At 44.9% G+C, this 22,335-nt stretch overlaps 1 protein-coding gene across 8 annotated transcripts in view; it reads right to left on the bottom strand.

Annotated features, from left to right (window-relative positions):
* LOC141100498 (uncharacterized) overlaps positions 1–22,335 on the bottom strand; it is a 300,902-nt gene that overhangs the window by 30,850 nt on the left and 247,717 nt on the right. For 7 of the 8 annotated variants that reach the window (XM_073589049.1, XM_073589053.1, XM_073589052.1 and 4 more), the window contains one exon: positions 15,108–15,195. The exons of the other annotated variant lie outside the window; for it this stretch is intronic. In XM_073589049.1, coding sequence (XP_073445150.1) covers positions 15,108–15,195 — 88 coding nt within the window. The remainder of the gene's footprint in view (positions 1–15,107; positions 15,196–22,335) is intronic. 8 annotated transcript variants of the gene reach the window in all.

Raw genomic sequence — 22,335 nt, 5'->3', positions numbered from 1 at the left:
CTTTATAAGGAACTGAGATTCTGGGTTTTGTATTGAAAATGTATGTTTTTATGTATTTTATATTAGGGGGTTGGGTCTGTATGGTGATTGGAGTTTTTATGTGAACCACAGTATATCAAACCCTCTGTACTCCATTATCTGGTCTTGATAAATACCTGCAATGGGTCAAACATTCTAATTGCATGATGGTGGAATAAAGACTATATTTTTGGTTGAACACCCTGGATTGGACACGGTCTACATTTATTCTGGCTGATGATTATCAAGTGGGTTCCTTGGAGCATTTGGATGTGCATCTTGACATTGAGTGCTGTTCTATTTTTCATTGGAATACTACCGTAATACACAGTGGCAGAGATGCACTTAAAGGGATTCTTTAGTGAAAAAAATTATCACTTATCCACAGCATAGGTGATAACATTGATAGGCGGAGGTTCGACTGCTGGGACCCGCACTGATAAGCAGAATGGGGAACTATTATTCGCGTAAGGGTACCGTTACACTTAGCGATGCACAAGCGATCCCGACAATGATATGGATCGCTGGTGCATCGCTAAGTGGTCGCTAGTGAGCTGCCACACAGGCAGATCTCACCAGCAACATAGCAGCGGTCGGGGGTCGCTACTTACCTGTCAGACGCGGCGATCCTGACGTCCTCCCGCCCGTGTCCACTTGTCGCTCGTCGGCACCACAGGAAGCCCAGCAGGAAGTGGCCGACGAGAAATGGTCCAGGACGTTCTCGCACGATCAGCGATAATCAGCGGGGGAGCCGGTCGGAGGTAAGTATCACACATAGCGATATCGCTAGCAATATCGCTGCTACGTCACAAAACCAGTTACAGCGATATTGCTAGCGATATCGCTATGTATAACGGGCCCTTTAGAATGTTTGACTATTGCTCAATCAGGGCTGCTGAGTGCTGTGCCCGACTTTTTCTAGCAGCCCCATAGAGAACAAATGAAGTGTCTATCAGACATCTAACTTGCCATGCCATTTTGAAATGGGGGTAAAAGTGTCCTGTCCAGGATAAACATTTCCAAATTGTTCCGATCAGTGCGGATTCCAGCAGTTAGACCTCTACCAATTCATACGTTAATATCACCTATCCTGTGGAGAAGAGATAACTTGTTTTTTTTCTTTCACCCATGATCGCACCACCTGAGAGAGGATCTGCTGATCCAGGAAACCCACTGAAATAAAAGAGCGGCACCTCAATTAGGTTCCTGACCTTGATGGGAGATCTCAAGATGAAGTGTGACACGAGTCACGACATTACTTACTGTAAGTAAAGGGAGGTCAAACAATCTGAGGTTAGGTCCAGGAAATGGCGCAGTGCAAAAAGGGAAGTCAGAGACGAAGTCCAATACACGAGCTGAGGTCAGGAAAGCCAGAGAGATAAAACAGTATACAGGGAGCAGGCACAAGCAAAGTCAGGTCGCAAGCAAAGGGTCTGAGTCCGGGAAGAGAATCAAGTCAAGCTGGGTCAGGCACAGAGCACAGAGGGATCAATGTTACACAGGCATCAGCACGTATACAATTGACACTGGGTGGAGGAGCTAGCATGCTTAAGTAGAAGCCTGATTAAGGAAAATGAACACAGGTGATTGCAGCACAGACCCGGCACAGACTGACATCCCTGACACAAAGTAACAAAAAGACAGAAACAGAGTGGAAATCGTGACATGAAGATATCAGGAGCAGCTGGAAAAATGAGCCTACCCAGGCCTGACCCAGTTGTGCGGGTGTACGAGCGGATGAGGCATTCGTTTCATGTCTCCGGCCGTCATTTCATCTCAGGCATGCGCATCCGCGGGATGCACCAGGAAAGGCCCTGATGACAAGTACATGGAGGTTGTCTGAACCAGAAGTCATAGGTTGACTTCCAGTGGGTTCCGGTTCAGGCAGGGAGAATGCTGAGTGGTCACCTCATTTGAAAGAGTATTTAACACATTTTCAGTTCAGGGCCTTACCCTAAGATCTCTTCATGGTGCCAAGGGTTTTTGCTAAGAACACAGCAGAGATGACAGCTCATCTTTGGAAGCAAAATACGCTGATCTTCCCATATCTAGATGATTTTCTGATTGTGGGAAGCTCAATGGAGCACTGCAACACTCAACTTGTAAGAGTTAGGGCTATTTTAAGAGAGTTGAGTTGGTTGCCGAATCTAAAACAATCAAGACTAAGAACGTTAAAAGTTCAGTCCTTCCTGGATCTTATGTTGGACTCGACAAGTCAGACATGCCACTAATGTTACAGAAAGCACCTAATACTCTATGGATGACTAATTTAATCCAGACCAATTTTTCAATGTTTTTTAGTGTTATATACCACCCTTATGTCACAGAAATCATTTATGGTTCAATATATTTTTATTGAAGTTATAATTAACAATTGATGTTTCAACATACTGTACATCAAAATCAAATTCAGGTTCCACAACAGGTACAATCAACAAAATGTAAGTTAAGTATATTAGCCAGCATATACTTATTTGGATGGGGAACGTATAGTGCAACAAACAGTACTGAAATTTTGTATCATGTTATGTGAATAAATTGTTGTATTCAAATGATGAGACACGATAGGGAAGAACCGGTGGGTACACAAAGGACAAAACAGGAGGAAGGTAAAGGGAGGGGAATTTTACATATTCTGAGTGTGATATCAATGGCTCAAAATCACTAGCATGGCGATGTTAGCCAAGTGCTTAATTCAGATGAATTTCTGATTGATGTCCAGGGTAACCAATCTCTCATATTTTCGCATGAGTCCAAGTTCAGCCAACTGTCAGAGACTATGAGCTCTTCCATGTGAATGAGGTCATCTACTTCATCAGCCCATTCCAATTTAGAAGGAATGGTGATTGATCTCCAATGTCTGGGGATAATCTGTCTCATTGCAGTTAAAAATACTCTAAATAGTCCCTTTTTAATCGTAGCAATAGATATAGGGAATATTCATAGTAAAGCTGTTTCTGGAGAGTTCAGGAAGTTAGTGCAGAATTATTTATTGACGAGATCAAACAATCCTGTCCACAATTTGGATATTTGTAGGCAGGATCACCAAATAAGGGTCATGTTACCTACAGTGGAGTCACATCTCCAACACATATTTGCTATACTAGGATACATGTGATGTAGGCGATCTGGTGTCCTGTACCATCTGGAAACAATCTTGCAATTAGTTTCCTGGATGAGACATGATATAGATAATTTGTGAGTAAGAATGAACGATTTATGCCAATCAGAAGTACAGATGATTTTACCTAGTTCCTTCTTCCATTGGTCTTGATAGGGAACACGGGTCCCTAGCACCTCTTCAGCAGCCCGCATAACAAAGAAATACAATGCAAAGGAAGTCTCCTCCCATTGCAGATTTTTTTAAAAACAGTTAAAGGTCTGGTCCACGCGTCATGGCTGGTAATTGAATAATATTGACTATGGATTCAGCGATACTCCATCCAAGCCTGACCAGATGAGTGCCCTGGTATATTAGGACTCTCTAAGTGTTTTAAGCCACCCGGGGAGACAACCTGTCTTATCTGGGACAATGGATTATCTAGTGTGCCTAAGAAATGGAAACCATGAGGATTACAGAATATAGGAGACAGTGGACACGGAGTAGATGATATCTTAAATGTATTAATTATTTTGTCCCAGATATTTAAAAGAACGCGATATAGAGGTGTTAGAGGAGATGTTATGGATCTTAAAGTATGTCCGCTCAAAAATAGTTTAGCAAGTGGGACGGGATTTAAGTGTTCCTCCAATTCAGCCCATAGTCCCTTGGAAGGCTTTATGATGATATGCAAAATGCTATTTAATATTGATGCTCTATGGTTTGCCACAAAATACGGGACACCCATACTCCTCAAGGTTTTGGGTCTTGTCAAAACCGTGTATGATAATTTAGGTTTAGATGCTTCCCAAATAAACTTAGAAGAAATTGCTTTTATCTTCTGAAAAAAGATTTTGGGTAAATTATAAGGATAGTCTGGAACATATAAAGAAGTCTAGGTAAAATGTCCATCTTCAGAATGTTAATTAGGTCAAACCAGGAGACCGAGAGCCTGGACCATTGTGATAGATCTTCCTCCAAGTTTCACAATAGCGGCACAAAATTAAGTGGGTAGATCTGTGAGGTATCTACTGGAATTGTAATACCTAAATATTTGATATGGTCCTTTCTCCATTTAAAGGAAAATATGAAGCTGAGGTGTGAGGCCTTGATTTCTGGAATGTTCAAGTTAAGGATCTGTATTAGAGATATTTCCCTTAAAGTTAGAGAGTAGAGTGAATCGCTGAAACTACGCCAGAATCACTGGTAGGGAGATTCTCGGTGTTGTCACATATAGTAGAAAATCATTGACAAAGATGGACATTTTGTGCATTGTATTACGAAATGAAACCCCTGATATGGATGCATTGGCCCTAATGGCGTTCGCCAGTGCCTCCGTCACTAAGACATTGTAGATTGTAAAAGGTTTGGAAATCCTTCCATTAACTCTCACCTGTGCCATGGGAGAGGTGTAAAGGGCCATGATATGTAACAACATATTGCTACCCAATCTGATTTTTTGGAGCGTTGCCCCCAAGAAGTCCCACCCCACCCTATCAAACACTTTCTCTTAATCTATAAACACTAGGCAGGACGGGACTCCCCGGGAATGCACCCCGTTTATGATTGAAATTGTTTTGACAGTGTTGTCTCTTGCTATAATACTTATGTATGGTATAAGGACTTCAATGGCGTAGGGCAATGACGGCAGAGACACACTCAGTGAAGCAAGTGATTTATATACAATTGTGCACAACAAACGTGGAAATACGTAACGGGTTCAGAGCACAGACATACAGCAGCACATAGCAAAAGGTTCAGCAAGGAAGGTAAGTTATTAAGAGTCACTGGGTCCGGAATATAACTGGGTATTGCAGGAAAAGTCCAGAGTATGACATATGTCCAGCAGGATAATGTTCAGCGGGCACCGGGTAACAGCTACTAACCAGTATAGAAAACAGAAGTCCAGTTGTAGCGAGCCTCTGGTATGATGAGTCCGGTGGAGATCTAGTAAGGGGACCTTCAGTGGGCACAAACACTAACCGGGTACGGTAGCCAGAAGTCCAGCGGTATCCAGAGGTCCAGAGAGGTGAAGTTTCAAGCAGGAAGCAGGGTTGTTCCAGAGTCACAAGATCTGGGAGAGTGGCAGGGCAGGAGCACACCAGGAATCAATATACTCAAGCGATTTGCTTGTGCTTAGGGGCGGGTTTTTATGCAGCTGGGGAGGAAGTGATGTAAACGAAAACTCCATCTTAACTAAGGGCAGCTAAGAGGAAGTGATGCGACAGGACCGAAAACTCCATCTTAACCAAGGGCAAAAGTTCATTCAAAACAGACCAGAAAGTCCTAGGATCCTGACAGTACATCCCCCCAAAAAACGGCCTCAGGACGGAACAGGACCGGGCTTGTCCTGGTACCTCCGATGGAACTGAGCAATCTTCCTAGATGCGTTGATGTTGTCAACTGGTTCCCAGGAGTCGTCCTCGGGTGAATAGCCTTGCCAGCGAACCAGGTATTGCAGCCGTCGCCGATGGAGACGGGAGTCGAGAATGGCCTCAACGACGAATTCTTCTTGGCCATCTACCATCACCGGGGGAGGAGGTGGTACAACACGTCCCTGAAAGGTATTAGGAGTTACCGGTTTGAGCAGAGAAACATGAAAGACCGGGTGTACCTTCATAGTCCGTGGTAACTTCAGCCGACAGGCCACGGAGTTCACAATCCCGGAGATCCTGAATGGGCCGATGTATTTTTGCCCCAGCTTCTGTGAAGGAACACCAAGCTTCAGGTTTTTGGTGGACAACCAAACAGAGTCCCCTACCTGGTACGAGGGTGCCGGTCGCCTGTGAGCGTCTGCCGAGTCCTTGTAACGTCGCTGAGCAGTTGTCAAGGTGTCTTTCAGGACCTCCTGAACTCGCTGCAACTCCGTCACCCTGTCTCCAACCGCGGGTACAGGGACTGCGACCGGTGACCTAGGCAGAATACTTGGATGGTAACCCAGGTTTGCAAAAAAGGGTGTTACCTTCGTGGAACTACTCTGGGTGTTGTTGTAGGAGAATTCTGCCAGAGGAAGGAGCTTCACCCAATCGTCCTGTAGATGGCTCACGTAACATCTCAGGTATTGTTCCAGGGTCTGGTTGGTCCGTTCCGTCTGTCCATTCGTCTGGGGATGGTAGGCAGAAGATAGACACACATTAATTTGGAGTGCAGAACAAAACCCCTTCCAGAACTTAGAGGTGAATTGAACACCTCGGTCAGAGATGATCTGATCCGGGACCCCGTGTAAACGAAATACGTTCCGTACTACCAGGTCAACAGTCTCTGCGGCCGAGGGGAGGCCAGTACAGGGGATGAAATGGGCGGCTTTGGTCAACCGGTCTACCACTACAAGGATAGTAGTGCTGCCACTTGATGGAGGCAGATCCACAATAAAATCCATGGAGATGGACCCCCAGGGGCGAGACGGCACGGGTAAAGGCTGGAGGAGGCCTGTAGGAGCCATACGAGGGACCTTGCACCGGGCACAGATCACACATGATGTGACGTAGTTTTTCACGTCTTTCATACAGGTAGGCCACCAGAAGAACCGGGTCAAGAACTCCTGAGTTTTTTGTACCCCCCTATGTCCTGCCACCGTGGAGTCATGAACCAATTTAAGGACTCGAAGTCTTACAGCCTCCGGGACATACAGGCGACGTACTCGTAACCACACACCATTCCGAAGAACAAGTGCCACGTCGCTCGGGGGGGGCAGCAAGGAATACATCACCATCATAGGCCTGCTTGATGTCCTTCCACAAGTCCTGGTCCTGGATCACTCCGATGAAGTTGGAATCAGACAACACGGTTTGAGATGATGATGAAGGCACAGGGTCCGAGGTGTGGAGACGGGATAAGGCATCGGCCTTTCCGTTACGTGAACCTGGTCGATATGTGACAACAAAATTAAATTGATTAAGAAAAAGGCTCCACCTGGCTTGCCGTGGGGACAGACATCTGGCAGATTTCAGAAATTCCAGGTTGCGGTGATCTGTGAGTACCACCACTTGTTGTGCCACTCCCTGTAAGTGGTGCCGCCATTCTTTGAAAGCAGACACGATCGCCAGCAACTCCTTGTCTGCAACATCATAATTCCTCTCCGCAGGGGACAACCGTCGAGAAAAGAAAGTACATGGGTGCAGTAAAGCTTTGTCCCCAGTTCTCTGGGACAGAACTGCTCCTAGAGCATAATCAGAGGCATCGACTTCTACAAGGAAAGGAAGTGAGGGGTCTGGGTGAACCAGAATTGGTGCTGATTTAAAACAAACCTTGAGATGGTCAAAAGCCTCCTGAGCCTGGATGGACCACACAAACCTCTGACCCTTCTTGGTTAATGCGGTAATAGGGCGGACAATTTCTGAGAAATTACGGATGAAACGCCTGTAGAAGTTGGCAAATCCGACGAATCGTTGCACCTCTTTGATGGTACCCGGTACCGGCCATTCCAGTATTGCTTTTATCTTGCTGGTTTCCATATTTAGACCCTGTGGAGAAATGACATACCCTAGAAATTGAATATTAGTACAATGAAATTCACATTTCTCAAGCTTGATGTACAGGCAGTTATCACGTAGGCGAGCAAGGACCGTCTTGACATGCTCTTGATGTTCCTGTAAAGAATTAGAATAAATCAAAATATCGTCCAGGTAGATGACCATGAACTGGTCCATAATGTCCCTGAATATATCGTTCACCAAGTGTTGGAATGTTGCGGGGGCGTTGCAAAGGCCGAAGGGCAAGACTAAATACTCAAAATGTCCGTATCTACACCTGAATGCTGTCTTCCATTCGTCCCCTGGACGGATACGGAGCAGGTTATACGCCCCTCGGAGATCTAACTTGGTGAAAATTGTAGCCTGTTGGACCCTTTCTAATAATTCGGGGATCAGGGGCAATGGGTACCGGTTCCGGATGGTGATCTTGTTGAGCTCCCGGTAATCTATGCAAGGGCGCAGGGTTCCTTCCTTCTTCTTTACAAAGAAGATGGGTGCCCCTGCGGGTGAGGTAGAGGGACGAATGAAACCCTTGGCAAGATTCTCATCAATATATTCTTTTAGGGCGTGTAGTTCAGGGGCCGCCAACGGGTACACATGTCCAAACGGTATCTCCGCTCCGGGTAATAAGTCTATAGGACAATCATAAGGTCTATGTGGGGGGAGCTGATCAGCATTCTGTTTATTGCAGATGTCAAGAAAGTCATGATAGACCGGGGGCAGAACGGGTACCAGTACATTGTCCTCCATAGCATGCGTTGTTGGAGCCGGTTCAGTTGGTTTTACGGCAGGAGCAATCTGGGATGGGAAGGAAATCTCTTTTGTCTCCCAGTTGATGACTGGATTGGTAGCCCGAAGCCAGGGGATTCCTAAAATGACTGGAAAATGTGGAGACGAAATTAACATAAAGACAAGGGTCTGCTGCTGACCTGGTTTAATCATACATTCGAGGGGTACAGTCTCTTTATCCACAGGTCCGGAAGTCAATGGGGACCCATCCACGGTTTCCATGGTAACTGGTGATGCTCTCTGTTGAGACGGGATACCGTGTTTCCTAGCAAAAGAGAGATCCATGAAATTCCCCCCAGCCCCAGAGTCAATCATTGCAGCCGTAGGAATTAGCTGTTTCTTCCATCTTATTTGTATAGGGAGCGAGCAATGGGTGGATCTCCCTTCAGAGTTCTTAGCTGCAGTGGATAGTACTGTGGAGGGAAATACCGCATCCAGGTGGGAACTAGCTTCGGAGGCTTCGGATTCTATGTCGGTATTATCATATTCGGCTACAGCCGCCAAGATCTTATTGGAACGATTAGGACGCCTTGGACAGTCAATAAGGAAATGGTCTGATTTGCCGCAATAAAAACATAGCCGTTCACGGAGCCGATGTTCGCGGCGTTCCTGGTTCTCTCGGTTTTGTACAGAGTCCACTTGCATGGGAACCTCCGCAGGCTCTCGTGGTGTCTTAGGAACAGGTTCCCTGGTAGGTGACGGAAAGTCAGGTACCCGGTTAAGTGCTGCCCATTTTTCCTGTCTGCGCTCTGTTAAACGGGTATCAATGCGCACACAGTGTTGAAGGAACAGGTCAAGATCATTGGGTGATTCGGCACGGGCTAACTCGTCCTTGATGGCACCAGACAGTCCCTTTTTAAATACCGACACAACGCATTGTTACCCCAGTCAGTGTCCACCACCAGTCTTTTGAAGTCGGTGACATATTCAATCACAGGCCGCTTGCCTTGCCGTAAAGAAAGGAGAGCCGTTTCAGCAGTATTACGGCGGTTCGGATCGTCGAACATCAGTGCCATAGCTGTTAGAAAATCCTCTAAGCAGTTCAACTGCACGTCCCTGGTCTCAATCATCGGGTTAGCCCAGGCCAGGGCACGTGAAGTCAGCATCATGATTATGCATAATACTTTAGATCGATCTGATCGGTAATAGTCAGTATTCACATCAAAGAATAGCATGCACTGATTAATGAAGCCACGGAACTGACTGCGCTCACCATTAAAGCGGAAGGGAGGTAATTTAGGCATACTGGGAGCAAATCCGGGCGAGGTACGGTCGGCCACCTGAGCCTCCACCTTGCCTTGTAGCTCCTGCATAGCTGTACCCAGGAACTGGTGGTCATGATTCAGCCGTCCCTCGATATCTCCAAGCCTGGCGTGCACAGCATCCATGTCCTGCTGTAAGGAGTGGATCATGGAGTATAGCTGATCTAATCGTGCCTCTGACATTGCCCCAGCGAAGTCCTCTAAAAATGGCTTGAGTATAATATAATACTTATGTATGGCATAAGGACTTCAATGGCGTAGGGCAATGACGGCAGAGACACACTTAGTGAAGCAAGTGATTTATATACAATTGTGCACAACAAACGTGGAAATACGTAACGGGTTCAGAGCACAGACATACAGCAGCACATAGCAAAAGGTTCAGCAAGGAAGGTAAGTTATTAAGAGTCACTGGGTCCGGAATATAACTGGGTATTGCAGGAAAAGTCCAGAGTATGACATATGTCCAGCAGGATAATGTTCAGCGGGCACCGGGTAACAGCTACTAACCAGTATAGAAAACAGAAGTCCAGTTGTAGCGAGCCTCTGGTAAGATGAGTCCGGTGGAGATCTAGTAAGGGGACCTTCAGTGGGCACAAACACTAACCGGGTACGGTAGCCAGAAGTCCAGCGGTATCCAGAGGTCCAGAGAGGTGAAGTTTCAAGCAGGAAGCAGGGTTGTTCCAGAGTCACAAGATCTGGGAGAGTGGCAGGGCAGGAGCACACCAGGAATCAATATACTCAAGCGATTTGCTTGTGCTTAGGGGCGGGTTTTTATGCAGCTGGGGAGGAAGTGATGTAAACGAAAACTCCATCTTAACTAAGGGCAGCTAAGAGGAAGTGATGCGACAGGACCGAAAACTCCATCTTAACCAAGGGCAAAAGTTCATTCAAAACAGACCGGAAAGTCCTAGGATCCTGACACTTGCTTCCCTTCCCAGGATAAATCCCACCTGATCGTTATGTATAATATTTTGTACTTGGGGTTGTAGCCTTATAGCAATCACCTTGGAGTACATCTTGAGATCAATGTTGATTAGAGATATGTGGTGAAAATGAATGCGTGTGATGTTTGCCTGGCTTGGGAATAACAGTTATATGTGCCAAAAGAGATTGTGGTGGGAATTTTCTTACCAATAAAATGGAGTTGAAGGATTGTAGAAGAACTGGAGCTAATTGTTGTTTGAATAATTTATAAAATCTTGGGGTGAAACCATCAGGACCTGGGCTTTTGCCTATCTTGAATTAGAAAGCATTTAATACTCTAGTCCCGACAATTTTTGTATTAACCTTTTCTGGATACCACCAAAAGGTAACAGATAGCATCTATTCCTCTATGGATGACTAATGGAATCCAGAAGGACAGAAAGGACAGGAAAGACAAAAAAGATGGAGGGGTGTGCATTTTTATTAAATCCAACTTAAGACCTGTGCTCAATGATGACATTGGGAGGGAGCTGCGACAATGTAGAGTCAGTATGTGTAAATGTACATGGGGATGGCAATAATGGAGAGCTGCTAATTGGAGTTTGCTATAAGGCTCCTAATATAACTGAACAGGTAGAAGATGAAATGCTGCAACAAATCAAAAAGGCAGCAAATAATAATAGGGTCCTTATTGTGGGGGAATCTAACTATCCAGACATTCAATAGGACATAGAATATTCTGGTTGTGCTAAAAGCTGTAAGTTTTTCTCTATAATCCAGGACAATTACGTCTATGAACTGGTAGATGAACCAATCATGGGGGATAATCTACTGGATCTGGGTCTGTCAAATAGACCACATACAATTTTAGATCTACAGGTTAGGGAACATTTGGGATGCAGTGACCATAATATAGTAAGTTTCAAAGTAATTTTCAACAAACATTCAAAAGGGGAAATGCAAAAACCTGGAACCTTAGCAAAGCCGATTACAACAAATTAAGGGAAGATCTTAATTTAGTAGACTAGGACCATAAATGGAGCATGTTTAAGGAAATATTGCTAGAATCGTGTAGAAAATGTATACCCTCTGGCAATAAAATGTTCAGGAATAAAAAGAAACCATTATGGATAAAGAAGATGTGCTATACTACATGGAAGGCAATGTAGAATGCATTACACTACAGGTGCATCTCAAAAAATTAGAACATCATCAAAAAGTTAATATATTTCAGTTCTTCAACACAAAAAGTGAAACTCATACATTACATAGAGTCATTACAAACAGAGTGATCTATTGCTGGTATTTATTTTTGCTAATGTTAATGATTATGGCTTACAGCCAATGAAAAACCCAAAAGTCATTATCTCACTAAATTAGAATACTTTATAATACCAACTTGAAAAAATGATTTTAAAATCCAAAATGTTGGCCTACTGAAATGTATGTTCAGTAAATGCACTCAATACTTGGTTGGGGATCCTTTTGTATCAATTACTGCATCAATGCGGCGACATCCCTCATCCGCCTCCGACTGAGAGATGAGGAACTTATGTCATCTGCATGGTGGAAGATCGTTTATCTACATAGGAGGATTTTCGTTATCTCCATTCTGTGACCCGTTATTTCTTATGGACAAATACGGATGATTGATTTTTCCGACATGGTGTACATACACTCACTGGCCACTTCATTAGGTACACCTGTCCAACTGTGTGTTAAGACTTAATTTCTAATCAGCCAATCACATGGCGGCAACTCAGTGCATTTAGGCATGTAGACATGGTCAAGACAATCTCCTGCAGTTTAAACCGAGCATCAGTATGGGGAAGAAAGGTGATTTGAGTGCCTTTGAACGTGGCATGATTGTTGGTGCCAGAAGGGCTGGTCTGAGAATTTCAGAAACTGCTGATCTACTGGGATTTTCACGCACAACCATCTCTAGGGTTTACAGAGAATGGTCCGAAAAAGAAAAAAAATCCAGTGAGCGGCAGTTCTGTGGCCGGAAATGCCATGTTGATGCCAGAGCTCAGAGGAGAATGGGCAGACTGGTTCGAGCTGATAGAAAGGCAACAGTGACTCAAATTGCCACCCGTTACAACCAAGGTAGGCAGAAGAGCATCTCTGAACGCACAGTGCGTCGAACTTTGAGGCAGATGGGCTACAGCAGCAGAAGACCACACTGGGTACCACTCCTCTCAGCTAAGAACAGGAAACTGAGGCTACAATTTGCACAAGCTCATCGAAATTGGACAGTAGAAGATTGGAAAAACGTTGCCTGGTCTGATGAGTCTCGATTTCTGCTGCGACATTCGGATGGTAGGGTCAGAATTTGGCGTAAACAACATGAAAGCATGGATCCATCCTGCCTTGTATCAACGGTTCAGGCTGGTGGTGGTGGTGTTATGGTGTGGGGAATTTTTTCTGGGCACTCTTTGGGCCCCTTGGTACCAATTGAGCATCGTTGCAACGCCACAGCCTACCTGAGTATTGTTGCTGACCATGTCCATCCCTTTATGACCACAATGTACCCAACATCTGATGGCTACTTTCAGCAGGATAATGCGCCATGTCATAAAGCTCGAATCATCTCAGATTGGTTTCTTGAACATGACAATGAGTTTACTGTACTCAAATGGCCTCCTCAGTCACCAGATCTCAATCCAATAGAGCATCTTTGGGATGTGGTGGAACGGGAGATTCGCATCAGGGATGTGCAGCCGACAAATCTGCGCCAACTGTGTGATGCCATCATGTCAATATGGTCCAAAATCTCTGAGGAATGCTTCCAGCACCTTGTTGAATCTCTGCCACGAAGAATTGAGGCAGTTCTGAAGGCAAAAGGGGGTCCAACCCCTTACTAGCATGGTGTACCTAATAAAGTGGCCAGTGAGTGTATATAGGCTTTATGACCTTGATATTATGCCATCGATATTTTTATATGGTGTGCTGGCTTTTTGTGTATTGTTTCCGTATATGACTTCATTATATTTATCATATATTTGTTGGATATTGCCATATACGTACCCTTATCTAGCAGTTAACCATACAGCTAATTTGGTATATTTGGCTGCACTTGATATGCGGTTTATGTATTAAGCTGCACTATATATTTGGTCTATGTTGTTTTGATATTATTGTGCCCATATACTGTACATTTATCTTACACATATTCCCCTTTCTGAGATAACAACATTGGTAACTCAGTGTAAATGCCGCAGTGAGCATGCGGTCTATGTCTCCCTGGTAACCTCTGCATGGGGATGGGTGTCTTTTGTGCCTCGGGCGCAGGCGCGGGGACTTCTCCCCGGCGTGTGTGCTATGACGCCTCACGCCCGTCTCACTGTTAGAGGACCCGGCTGTTACGTGGCGCATGTGCTGTTATCACGGCTCTGATTCGTCTCTCCACACCACGTGATTACACATGTGATCGTGTTGCTACGATACAAAAAGGTCCTTCTTCCCTCATCCCCTTGAGAAAGCGCCCGTGGTGGGCGCGAAACGCGTGTCGGGGGTCGCCGTCCGGACCTGCCCACCTGTGCACCTCTTGGTAAGCAATTCACCCTCATCCCAATGCACCCACTATGGGCTTAGGGACTACTTTGGTAGGCATTGCTTACCGCTATCACTGTTAGCACTTTACTATACTTAGGCAGGATAACCCCCTTTTTTTGATTATGGGCATATTAATGGCCGTAATATTCACCAGTTTTGGTCAATCCTGCATGACATCTTCCAGATTTATTGCATTTTCTGTGCTGCTATGGTTTTTTTGGTGCGCAGGTTGTCACTCTGTTTCCCCCGTCCGGGTCAGCCTGTCTGCGTCATATGATTTTTGTAATTTTGGTGTTTGATTTATCACCTGTCTGTGCATGCGTCAATTAATAAATTTTGTACTTTTATATTTACTTCTGAATCCATCACTCCTCATTTCTCCTTAGTTGACATTATTTATGGAGTGGAATTTTATATGTGATGGCGGTTTATTTTTCATGATCACTGCCTATTTCCTTAGTTAGTATATTGGGCGTCCTTTTATGTATCAATGCGGCGTAGCATGGAGGCGATCAGCCTGTGGCACTGCTGAGGTGTTATGGAAGCCCAGGTTGCTTTGATAGCAGTCTTCAGCTCATCGGCATTGTTGGGTCTGGTGTCTCTCATCTTACTCATGACAATACCCCATGCTTGGCATAAGGGGAAAAATAAAACTTGAGCGCCAATTAGCTGATAGGAGTGATTGAGAATACGCCAGACTTATAGCTATTACTCACTATATGTTTCCCCTCATGAATAAAGAAGAAATTGCTAGATTCTTTGATCACTCAGATCAGCAGAGCAAATATATATTTTATAGCATATTCAGCTAACCAGTTGGCTTTAGGCTTTTCAATTATAAGGAGAAACAACATGGTCTGCTCCAACCATTGCTTGTCCTGGCGCTATAGCAAGTACAATAAGTAATACAATGCACATAAATTAATTAAGATAAGAAGCTTGTTCTTTGCTGTAATACCGAACTTCCCTCACTATTATACTGACCACTGTGTTATTCTGAAGATTGTCCAAATCACCATGATAACTGAAATCACACCAACAGCAAAACTGACACAAGGAGCAAATCCGCCTCCTGTAGGTAATAAGCAGAGGTAAGAACAATCACAATCATAGTTATCCTGCATTTTAAATAGTACAAACAAATTCAGAAGGCAGCTATTATTTCACGTATGAAAAAACAAATAAATAACCCCACCCCAGACTATTCTTCATCAGTGTGTTGGATCAAATTTATTTCATAGTGAATTCAGGACGTATATGTATACAAACACAACCATTGCCTTTCACATTTCCAGTCCTGGCAAAGGGCCCAATTCTGGGCAAATTTCTGCTGGGGAACTTCACCTGACCCCAAAACATATTTATATGTAGCAAAATTCAGAATTTTGTTTTAGATAATTGTATTGATGAATTAAGAAGAACTTTTGTTTGCAAAATAATTACAATTTTTCCCTGTCAATTCAGGGTATGTTCCTACTGGGTCAATTCACCACAGTTGGTGCCTCGAAAAAATATTAATTTCACTGAAAATGAAATAGATGCTAAGACAGTAAAAAAAATAGGAGTTATCAATGCCATTTTTTTAAAAACATTTTTTTCCTTTGTGCCCAATCCTGTGCAAGGTTCTACCGGGCTTTCATTTGACCCAAAAAAATAATTAAATATTTGTAAAAAAAAAACTTGACAATTGTGTTAAATGAAATTGCATTAATGGAATACCAAGAATCATAGTTACATAGTTATATAGGCTGAAAAATTCCACAATAAATGGTCAAGATGGGATCACACATTCCCATCGTCTATCCAATAAGTTACAATTTAGCTGTGTTTTACATTTTTCTGTTGGCGTTATACAAACCATTATGCTCAATGGTACCACATGTTTGCTCACTGTTTACTGTTTTTGTATGTTTTTATCCTATATTCCGCCTTCCTTCCCCTTCCTTGTCCTACCCTCCCCTCCCCTCCCCCTCCATTTCCAACTTCTTTCCCTGTTCAAGTCAAAAATAAAATTTTTTGGAAAAGAAAAAAAGGCACAGGTCTATCAAGTTCAACCTTTCTCCAATAGTTATATATTCTATATCACTAGATTATTTTGAACTCACAATGTAATTTGTCTCTCATGCCTGGAAAAATAAGGAATCAACCATAAATGCTGGGTAGGGTACTTATAATAATGAAAAAGACTAATGCAACACAAGCCTGTGAGCAGACACCTTGGTAAGTTCACATTCTAAAAGCAAGGACCTGCAACAGGCCACAGGGTTTGGGTGGTGTGTATGGGTGTAATATTGAACTATTACTTGATTACAAGTGTGTAAAAAAAGGTTTAACACATAGTAAGATAGACAGTTACATTTACATGTCTGGAATGATGAGGTTTTCATTTTACCTTTAACAAAAACACACTGTTTTTACAACCAAAAATGTGTAACAAATGGAAAAATTATATTACTTGTGGTTCATACAAGTCAAGAAGCATGGTTGCAATGACAGATGAGCCTTGGTTTGAGTATTTTTACACTGTATGAAAATTAACACTAAGGGGACTTCAACTGCCCTCTTTTTTTCTGTAGTGCATGGTGAATTAAAAAATAGCTGTTTTTAAGATGCTATAATTCAGTATATCAAAAAACAATCCACAGTCATAAAGACTCAGCAGGTCCAGAACCTCCCTATCACTTGAATCTGTGTATTATTATTCAAAGACTAGATGTACCACTTCCATTTTCAAAGTTCTTCAGAGCTACAGAAATACAACATAATGTGATTTAGGCCTTTATATTGCTATTAGTGTTAAGCAAGTATGCTCCTTACTCGAGTTTTCCGAGCATGCTTGGGTATTCTCCGAGTATCTTGGGTGTGCTAGTAAATTATGTCTGAGTCCCCGTAGCTGCATGATTTGCGGCTGCTAGTCAGCCTGAATACAAGTGGGGATTCCGTAACAAACAGGCAATGCCTGCATGTATTCAGGCTGTCTAGCAGCTGCAAATCATGCAGCTGCAGGGACTCAGACATAATTTACGAGCACGCCCAAGATACTCAGAGAACACCCGAGCATGCTCGGAAAACTTGAGTAACGAGCATACTCGCTCATCACTAATTGCTATCTGTAATGATGAGCTGTAAACCTTAACCTTCTATCCCTAGTCTGTAAAACCCTAAAATGACCACTGCTTTCCCTGCCCTTCTATTATGATGTCTTTGATAGCTTCATGGCATTAATGTGAGCATGTTCTCTTCAGCACTGTTGAAATGACACTGCTGCTTTTTTTAATGCAAACAGCAAATTGTTCAAATTTGCTGGTACCTGAAAATTTGAGTAAATTTGACTTAAATTTGATTTGCAGTGGATTGATTCAATCATTTATGATAACAAGCTATGCTACTATTCTGAGAATTTAATTATTGACCTGAGACACAGTGTCCCAACTAGTGATCAGTGAACTCGTGGACCTTCTGGTTCGTCAGGTTCAAAGTTTGGTTCGGTATCCAAACTTGACACCGATCCTGAACCCAACAGAAATGGGGACATGAACTGCAGTGCTTTAAAATAGCTGCAAAATGGTCATAGTAAAGGCTAAGGGGCTGTAAAAGGAAGCTAAATGTGGGTAAGAGCAGGGCAATTGCCCTGCTTAGAGTAAAAAAAAGAAAAAATTACCTGGAGGTGGAGGTACAAATGGAGGTTTATGAGGAAGCGGCAGTGTAGGTGAAAGAGGAGTAGGAGTAGGGGGTAACCAACACATTTTTTTTCTTCATTTTTTGGGGGGTACTCTGAAAGCAGGCAGTTTAATTAAAGTCATGGCCGAAAGTGATGGCACCCTTGAAATTCTTACTGAAAATGAACTATTTCTCCCTGAAAATTATTTCAATCCCACATGTTTTGTTATACATGTTTACTTCCTTTGGTGTATTGGAAGAATGCAAGCTAAGAAAAAAAGGCAAACTGCACAACATTTCACACAAAATCCCCAAAATGGGCAGGGAAAAATGACTGTATCTGTTGGCCACTCTCTCGCTCTGTATACAGGCAGTGTAATTATCTGCACTTTCTTTGGTGAAAGTGTAAGGAGGAAGACTAGGCCGTTTGTAACTGTTAAATTTGTTAATCCTTGCTCTGCTTTCTGTCTGTCACTGCATCCTGCAACCTGCTTTCACTTGGTGTACTCAGCAGGACGCCGTCCACAGGATCAGAAGAGACAGACCAGGCGGCCATGGGTACTTCAAGGGCCAATATACCACTGGGAGCCATGCTGAGCAACCTTCCTAAGTTCACAGGGAGCAACAGTCTACTATGGGACTGGACTGAGCTGGTCAAGGGTATGTTGAGGATGCATGTCATGACCCCTGGGATGTAGGCAGAGATTTCCATGATGGCCCTGGATGAAAAAGCGAGGTGCTCCATCATGTTCCGGCCCCCGCATGAGCGAAAAAACTTTACCAAGGTGTTAAAAATTCTAGAAGAAATGCACGGGGACCCTACGGACGTTAGGGAATTGCGCATGCGCTTGTTTAGTTGTGTCCAAAGGGAGGGGGAGTCGGTGACCCAATACATGAATCCGCTGCAGGAAATCCACACTGCGACCGCTAAGCAGGATGACGTAGGTGTAGAGCCTCCTGAGATAGTTCTGAGAGACCAGCTCATGGCAGACTTTAGAGATGGGCTGCTTAAACAGGCTTTGCGGGAGCGCTTGTGGGTTAATCTGCGTATGTCTTTTCTGGAGGTTGGGGCGGAGGCGCGTGCGTGAGCAAGAGCAGGGGGTGACAGCTCTGGCAGGGAAGGTCCAGAGCGGGGATGTATCCGTTCCGCTTGCAATTGAACCAAGTTGGGTGAGTGTAATCCGGATGGAAATCCAAGGCATGCGAGAAGAATGGTCCGACTTAAGGAAGAAACCTCCCCTAACCCTGGATCCCTCCAGAGGTCGAACTGTTCCCGAGCCTCGCCCGGAAAAGAGACAACCTCGCACAGAAAGACAGCTGATCTATTTTGCATGTGGAGACATTGGATATTATGCCCACAGATGCGCACGCCGGGGGGTAGATCTCCCAACCGCCGTCCGTTAAACTAACAGGCTCCGTGGCTGAGGGACACTGCCCGGAGCCTGAGCAGTCAAGAAGGAGAAAAGGAAGTCCCACAAGTTTAGTGTCTCTGAGTCCTCTTGTATGGGTCGAAATAGATGGTCGGGCCATCCGCTGTTTAGTTGATACTGGCTCTCAAGTAACTACTATGCCCAAGACTTATTTCAGACGTTATTTTCCCAAGGCGATGGGTCCTGAATGGGGGCCAGTAATCAAATTGATGGCAGCCAATCAGTTACTCATGCCAGTCACAGGGGTTGACTGGATGCAAATCACTGTGTGCGGCAAAGATGTGGGCTGGAAAGGAGTCGTGTTAACTGCTGGGGACCCAGGCAATGGTCCCACTGTGGCTTTAGGAATGAATGTGTCCCTGAATCGATGGAGACATCATACCCCCCCAGAGAAAGTTGTTTCAACAGTTGATATGGGTTGCCCAGACCCAAGAGATGTTGAGTGAAGGAAAAACATTGGGAAAGGTGGTCATTCCAGCTGCTGCCAACCTTGTTTTACCACTAGGTCAGACTGTGCTCACTCTGCCCATCCGAGCCTGTACCCCTCTTGAAGGAGTAGAAGTTCAGATAAAGCCCGCTTTAATGGAACAATGACCTCCAGGGGTCCTCATTGCACGCGTGTTAGCCACTGTTCACGACAGTAATGTGCCGATGAAATGTGTAAACCTATAAGAGGACAGTCTTATGCTCCCGCCCAAAACTGAAGTAGCACAGATAATGGGTATGCCGGAAGAGTTGATACCACCAGAGGCCGTTCTATTGATGGTGAAACAAGGGGATCCTTGGACAGTGGCTGTGGCAGTGTCCTCTGAACCACCTTAAAGAAGGACGCGGAATCCTGGAGCAGATGCGGGCTGAACTAATGGAACTCTCACCACAACAGGTACAACATGTGGAAGCAGTGCTAGAGCGATACCAGGACGTTTTTGCCCATCATGACGATTTCAGCTGCACCGCAGCCATCACCCATGAGATTCCATCGGGAAACACCGCACCCATTCGGGAACAATATCGAAAAATTCCACCACAAATGTACCAGGAAGTGAAAGAGATGTTGGCGCATATGCTACAGAGTGGGGTCATCGAAGAGAGCCAAAGCCCGTGGGCTGCCCCCATTGTTCTAGTACAAAAGAAGGACGAGACCCTGTGTTTCTGTGTAGATTACCAGAAGCTGAATGCCTGCACTGTGCGAGAATCGTACCCGCTACCAAGAATTGAGGAGTCCTTGTCTGCTCTGGGAAAAGCGAAGTACTTCTTGTCGCTGGAACTGTCCAGTGGATATTGGCAAGTGCCCATGTCCGAACAACAATGGGCGCAGACAGCATTCATACTGCCTATGGGATTGTTCGAGTTCAGTCGGATGCCTTTCAGCCTTACCAATGCACCCGGGACCTTTCAACGATTGATGGAGAGATGTTTTGGAGATGTGAATTTGAAGCTGCCCTCATCTATTTAGATGACATCATTGTCTATGCCGCCACCTTTGAGGAGCACCTGCAACGGCTGGAACAGGCATTGAGTCGGCTACAGAAGCATGGCCTGAAAGTGAAACCTCGGAAGTGTCATCTCTTTCGCAAGCAGATTGAATATCTAGGACATGTTGTATCCGCCGAAGAAGTGGGACCAGCACGTGAGAAGATAGCAGCAGTGCAGGACTGGCCCACTCCAAAGACCGTGAATGACGTCCTGGCCTTTCTGGGACTTACCGGATACTATCGTCGGTTCGTGAAAAACTTTAGTCGTATTGTTAATCTGCTGGAACTGTTGAAGGGAGCACCGTCCAGTGCAAAGAATCGGAACATCCAGTGGGGAGATAGCCAGGAAGAAACTTTCTGAGCCCTAAAAATGGCCCTGACTGAAGCACCCGTACTGGCCTATGCAGACTTCTCTCAACCTTTCATCCTCCACACCGATGGGAGTCTACATGGACTGGGAGCTGTACTGTCACAGATGCAGGACTGCAGAAATGACGTGGAAGTGCAATAAGGACTGTGCTTGCTTCTGGTAGAGTAAAGGGTTCTGCCCTGATGAAGTGAGCCAGCAGGCTCAGGAAACGCGTTGGCTGAATAAAGAACCCTTTACTCTACTAGAAGCAAGCGCAGTCCTTATTGCACTTCCACGTCATTTCTGCAATTCTGTCCTAGGACCCTGTGCAGACTTGCTGCTGCTTCTCAAGCGTTCATGGGTGTTGTGACTTCCTCACAACCCCAATAGGTGAGCACCTTCCCTACTGTTCCACAATTTTAATTGTTTTATACGGATTTCACACAGTGGATGCGCCCTGTATCTCTCCTTTTATCTCACAGATGCAGGACGGGAGAGAGCGAGTAATTGCTTATGCGAGCCGTTCTCTTCACGACTCTGAACAAAATCCAGATAATTACAGCTCTTTCAAGCTGGAACTGCTGGCTTTAGTGTGGGCAATGACCGAGAAATTCGCTGAGTACCTGGCCAGGTCTGAAGTCTTGGAACACACCAATAACAATCCTATGGCCCACCTGGAGAATGCGAAACTATAAGATCGCATATCGGAGAGGAGCTGAGAATAAGCATGCTGATGCTCTATACAGAGTGACTCACAAGCGACCTGGGCGTAATTGAGACAAAGAGCTGGAGGCCAAAGAGATCCCTGGGTTTCGGAACCACGCCAGGACGTTGGAGGCAACACGTCGGGGTGGCGTCCGGAGAACAAACCCTAGGACAATCCCCATGATGACTGGGTCTGGCTTCAGCAAAAGGATGGGGAACTCACTCAGTTGAGACAGTGAGTGGCTTTGAAGCAACTTCCCAGCTCAGAAGAGAGGGAGGCCCTGTCCCCAGGAACACTGCAGATCCTCCAGCAATGGGAGAGGCTCCAGTTGGAAGATGGCTTGTACCGGAAAGTGCAGCTAGCACAAGAGTTGGGAATCACCTGGCAAGTGGTGCTTCTTGAAAAGCTGATCAGTATGGTGGCCATCAAAGCTCATGAGAGAGGGTCCCACTTTAGCCTGGAGAAGATATTCCATTGGCTGCAGAAGTTGGTCTACCATCCTCGGCTAAAGACTGCAGTGGATGAAGCTTGTCACAGGTGCAGGAACCCCTACACAGACCATCATGACTTCTGCTCCCCTAGAGATATTGAT

The sequence above is a fragment of the Dendrobates tinctorius genome, unplaced genomic scaffold (genome assembly GCF_039654945.1).
Source record: "Dendrobates tinctorius isolate UK_male_01 unplaced genomic scaffold, ASM3965494v1 ptg000105l, whole genome shotgun sequence".
In the NCBI taxonomy this organism is placed as follows: Eukaryota; Metazoa; Chordata; class Amphibia; order Anura; family Dendrobatidae; genus Dendrobates; species Dendrobates tinctorius.
Note: the sequence above shows the minus strand (reverse complement) of the source record. Positions and strands in the feature narration are given on the sequence as shown.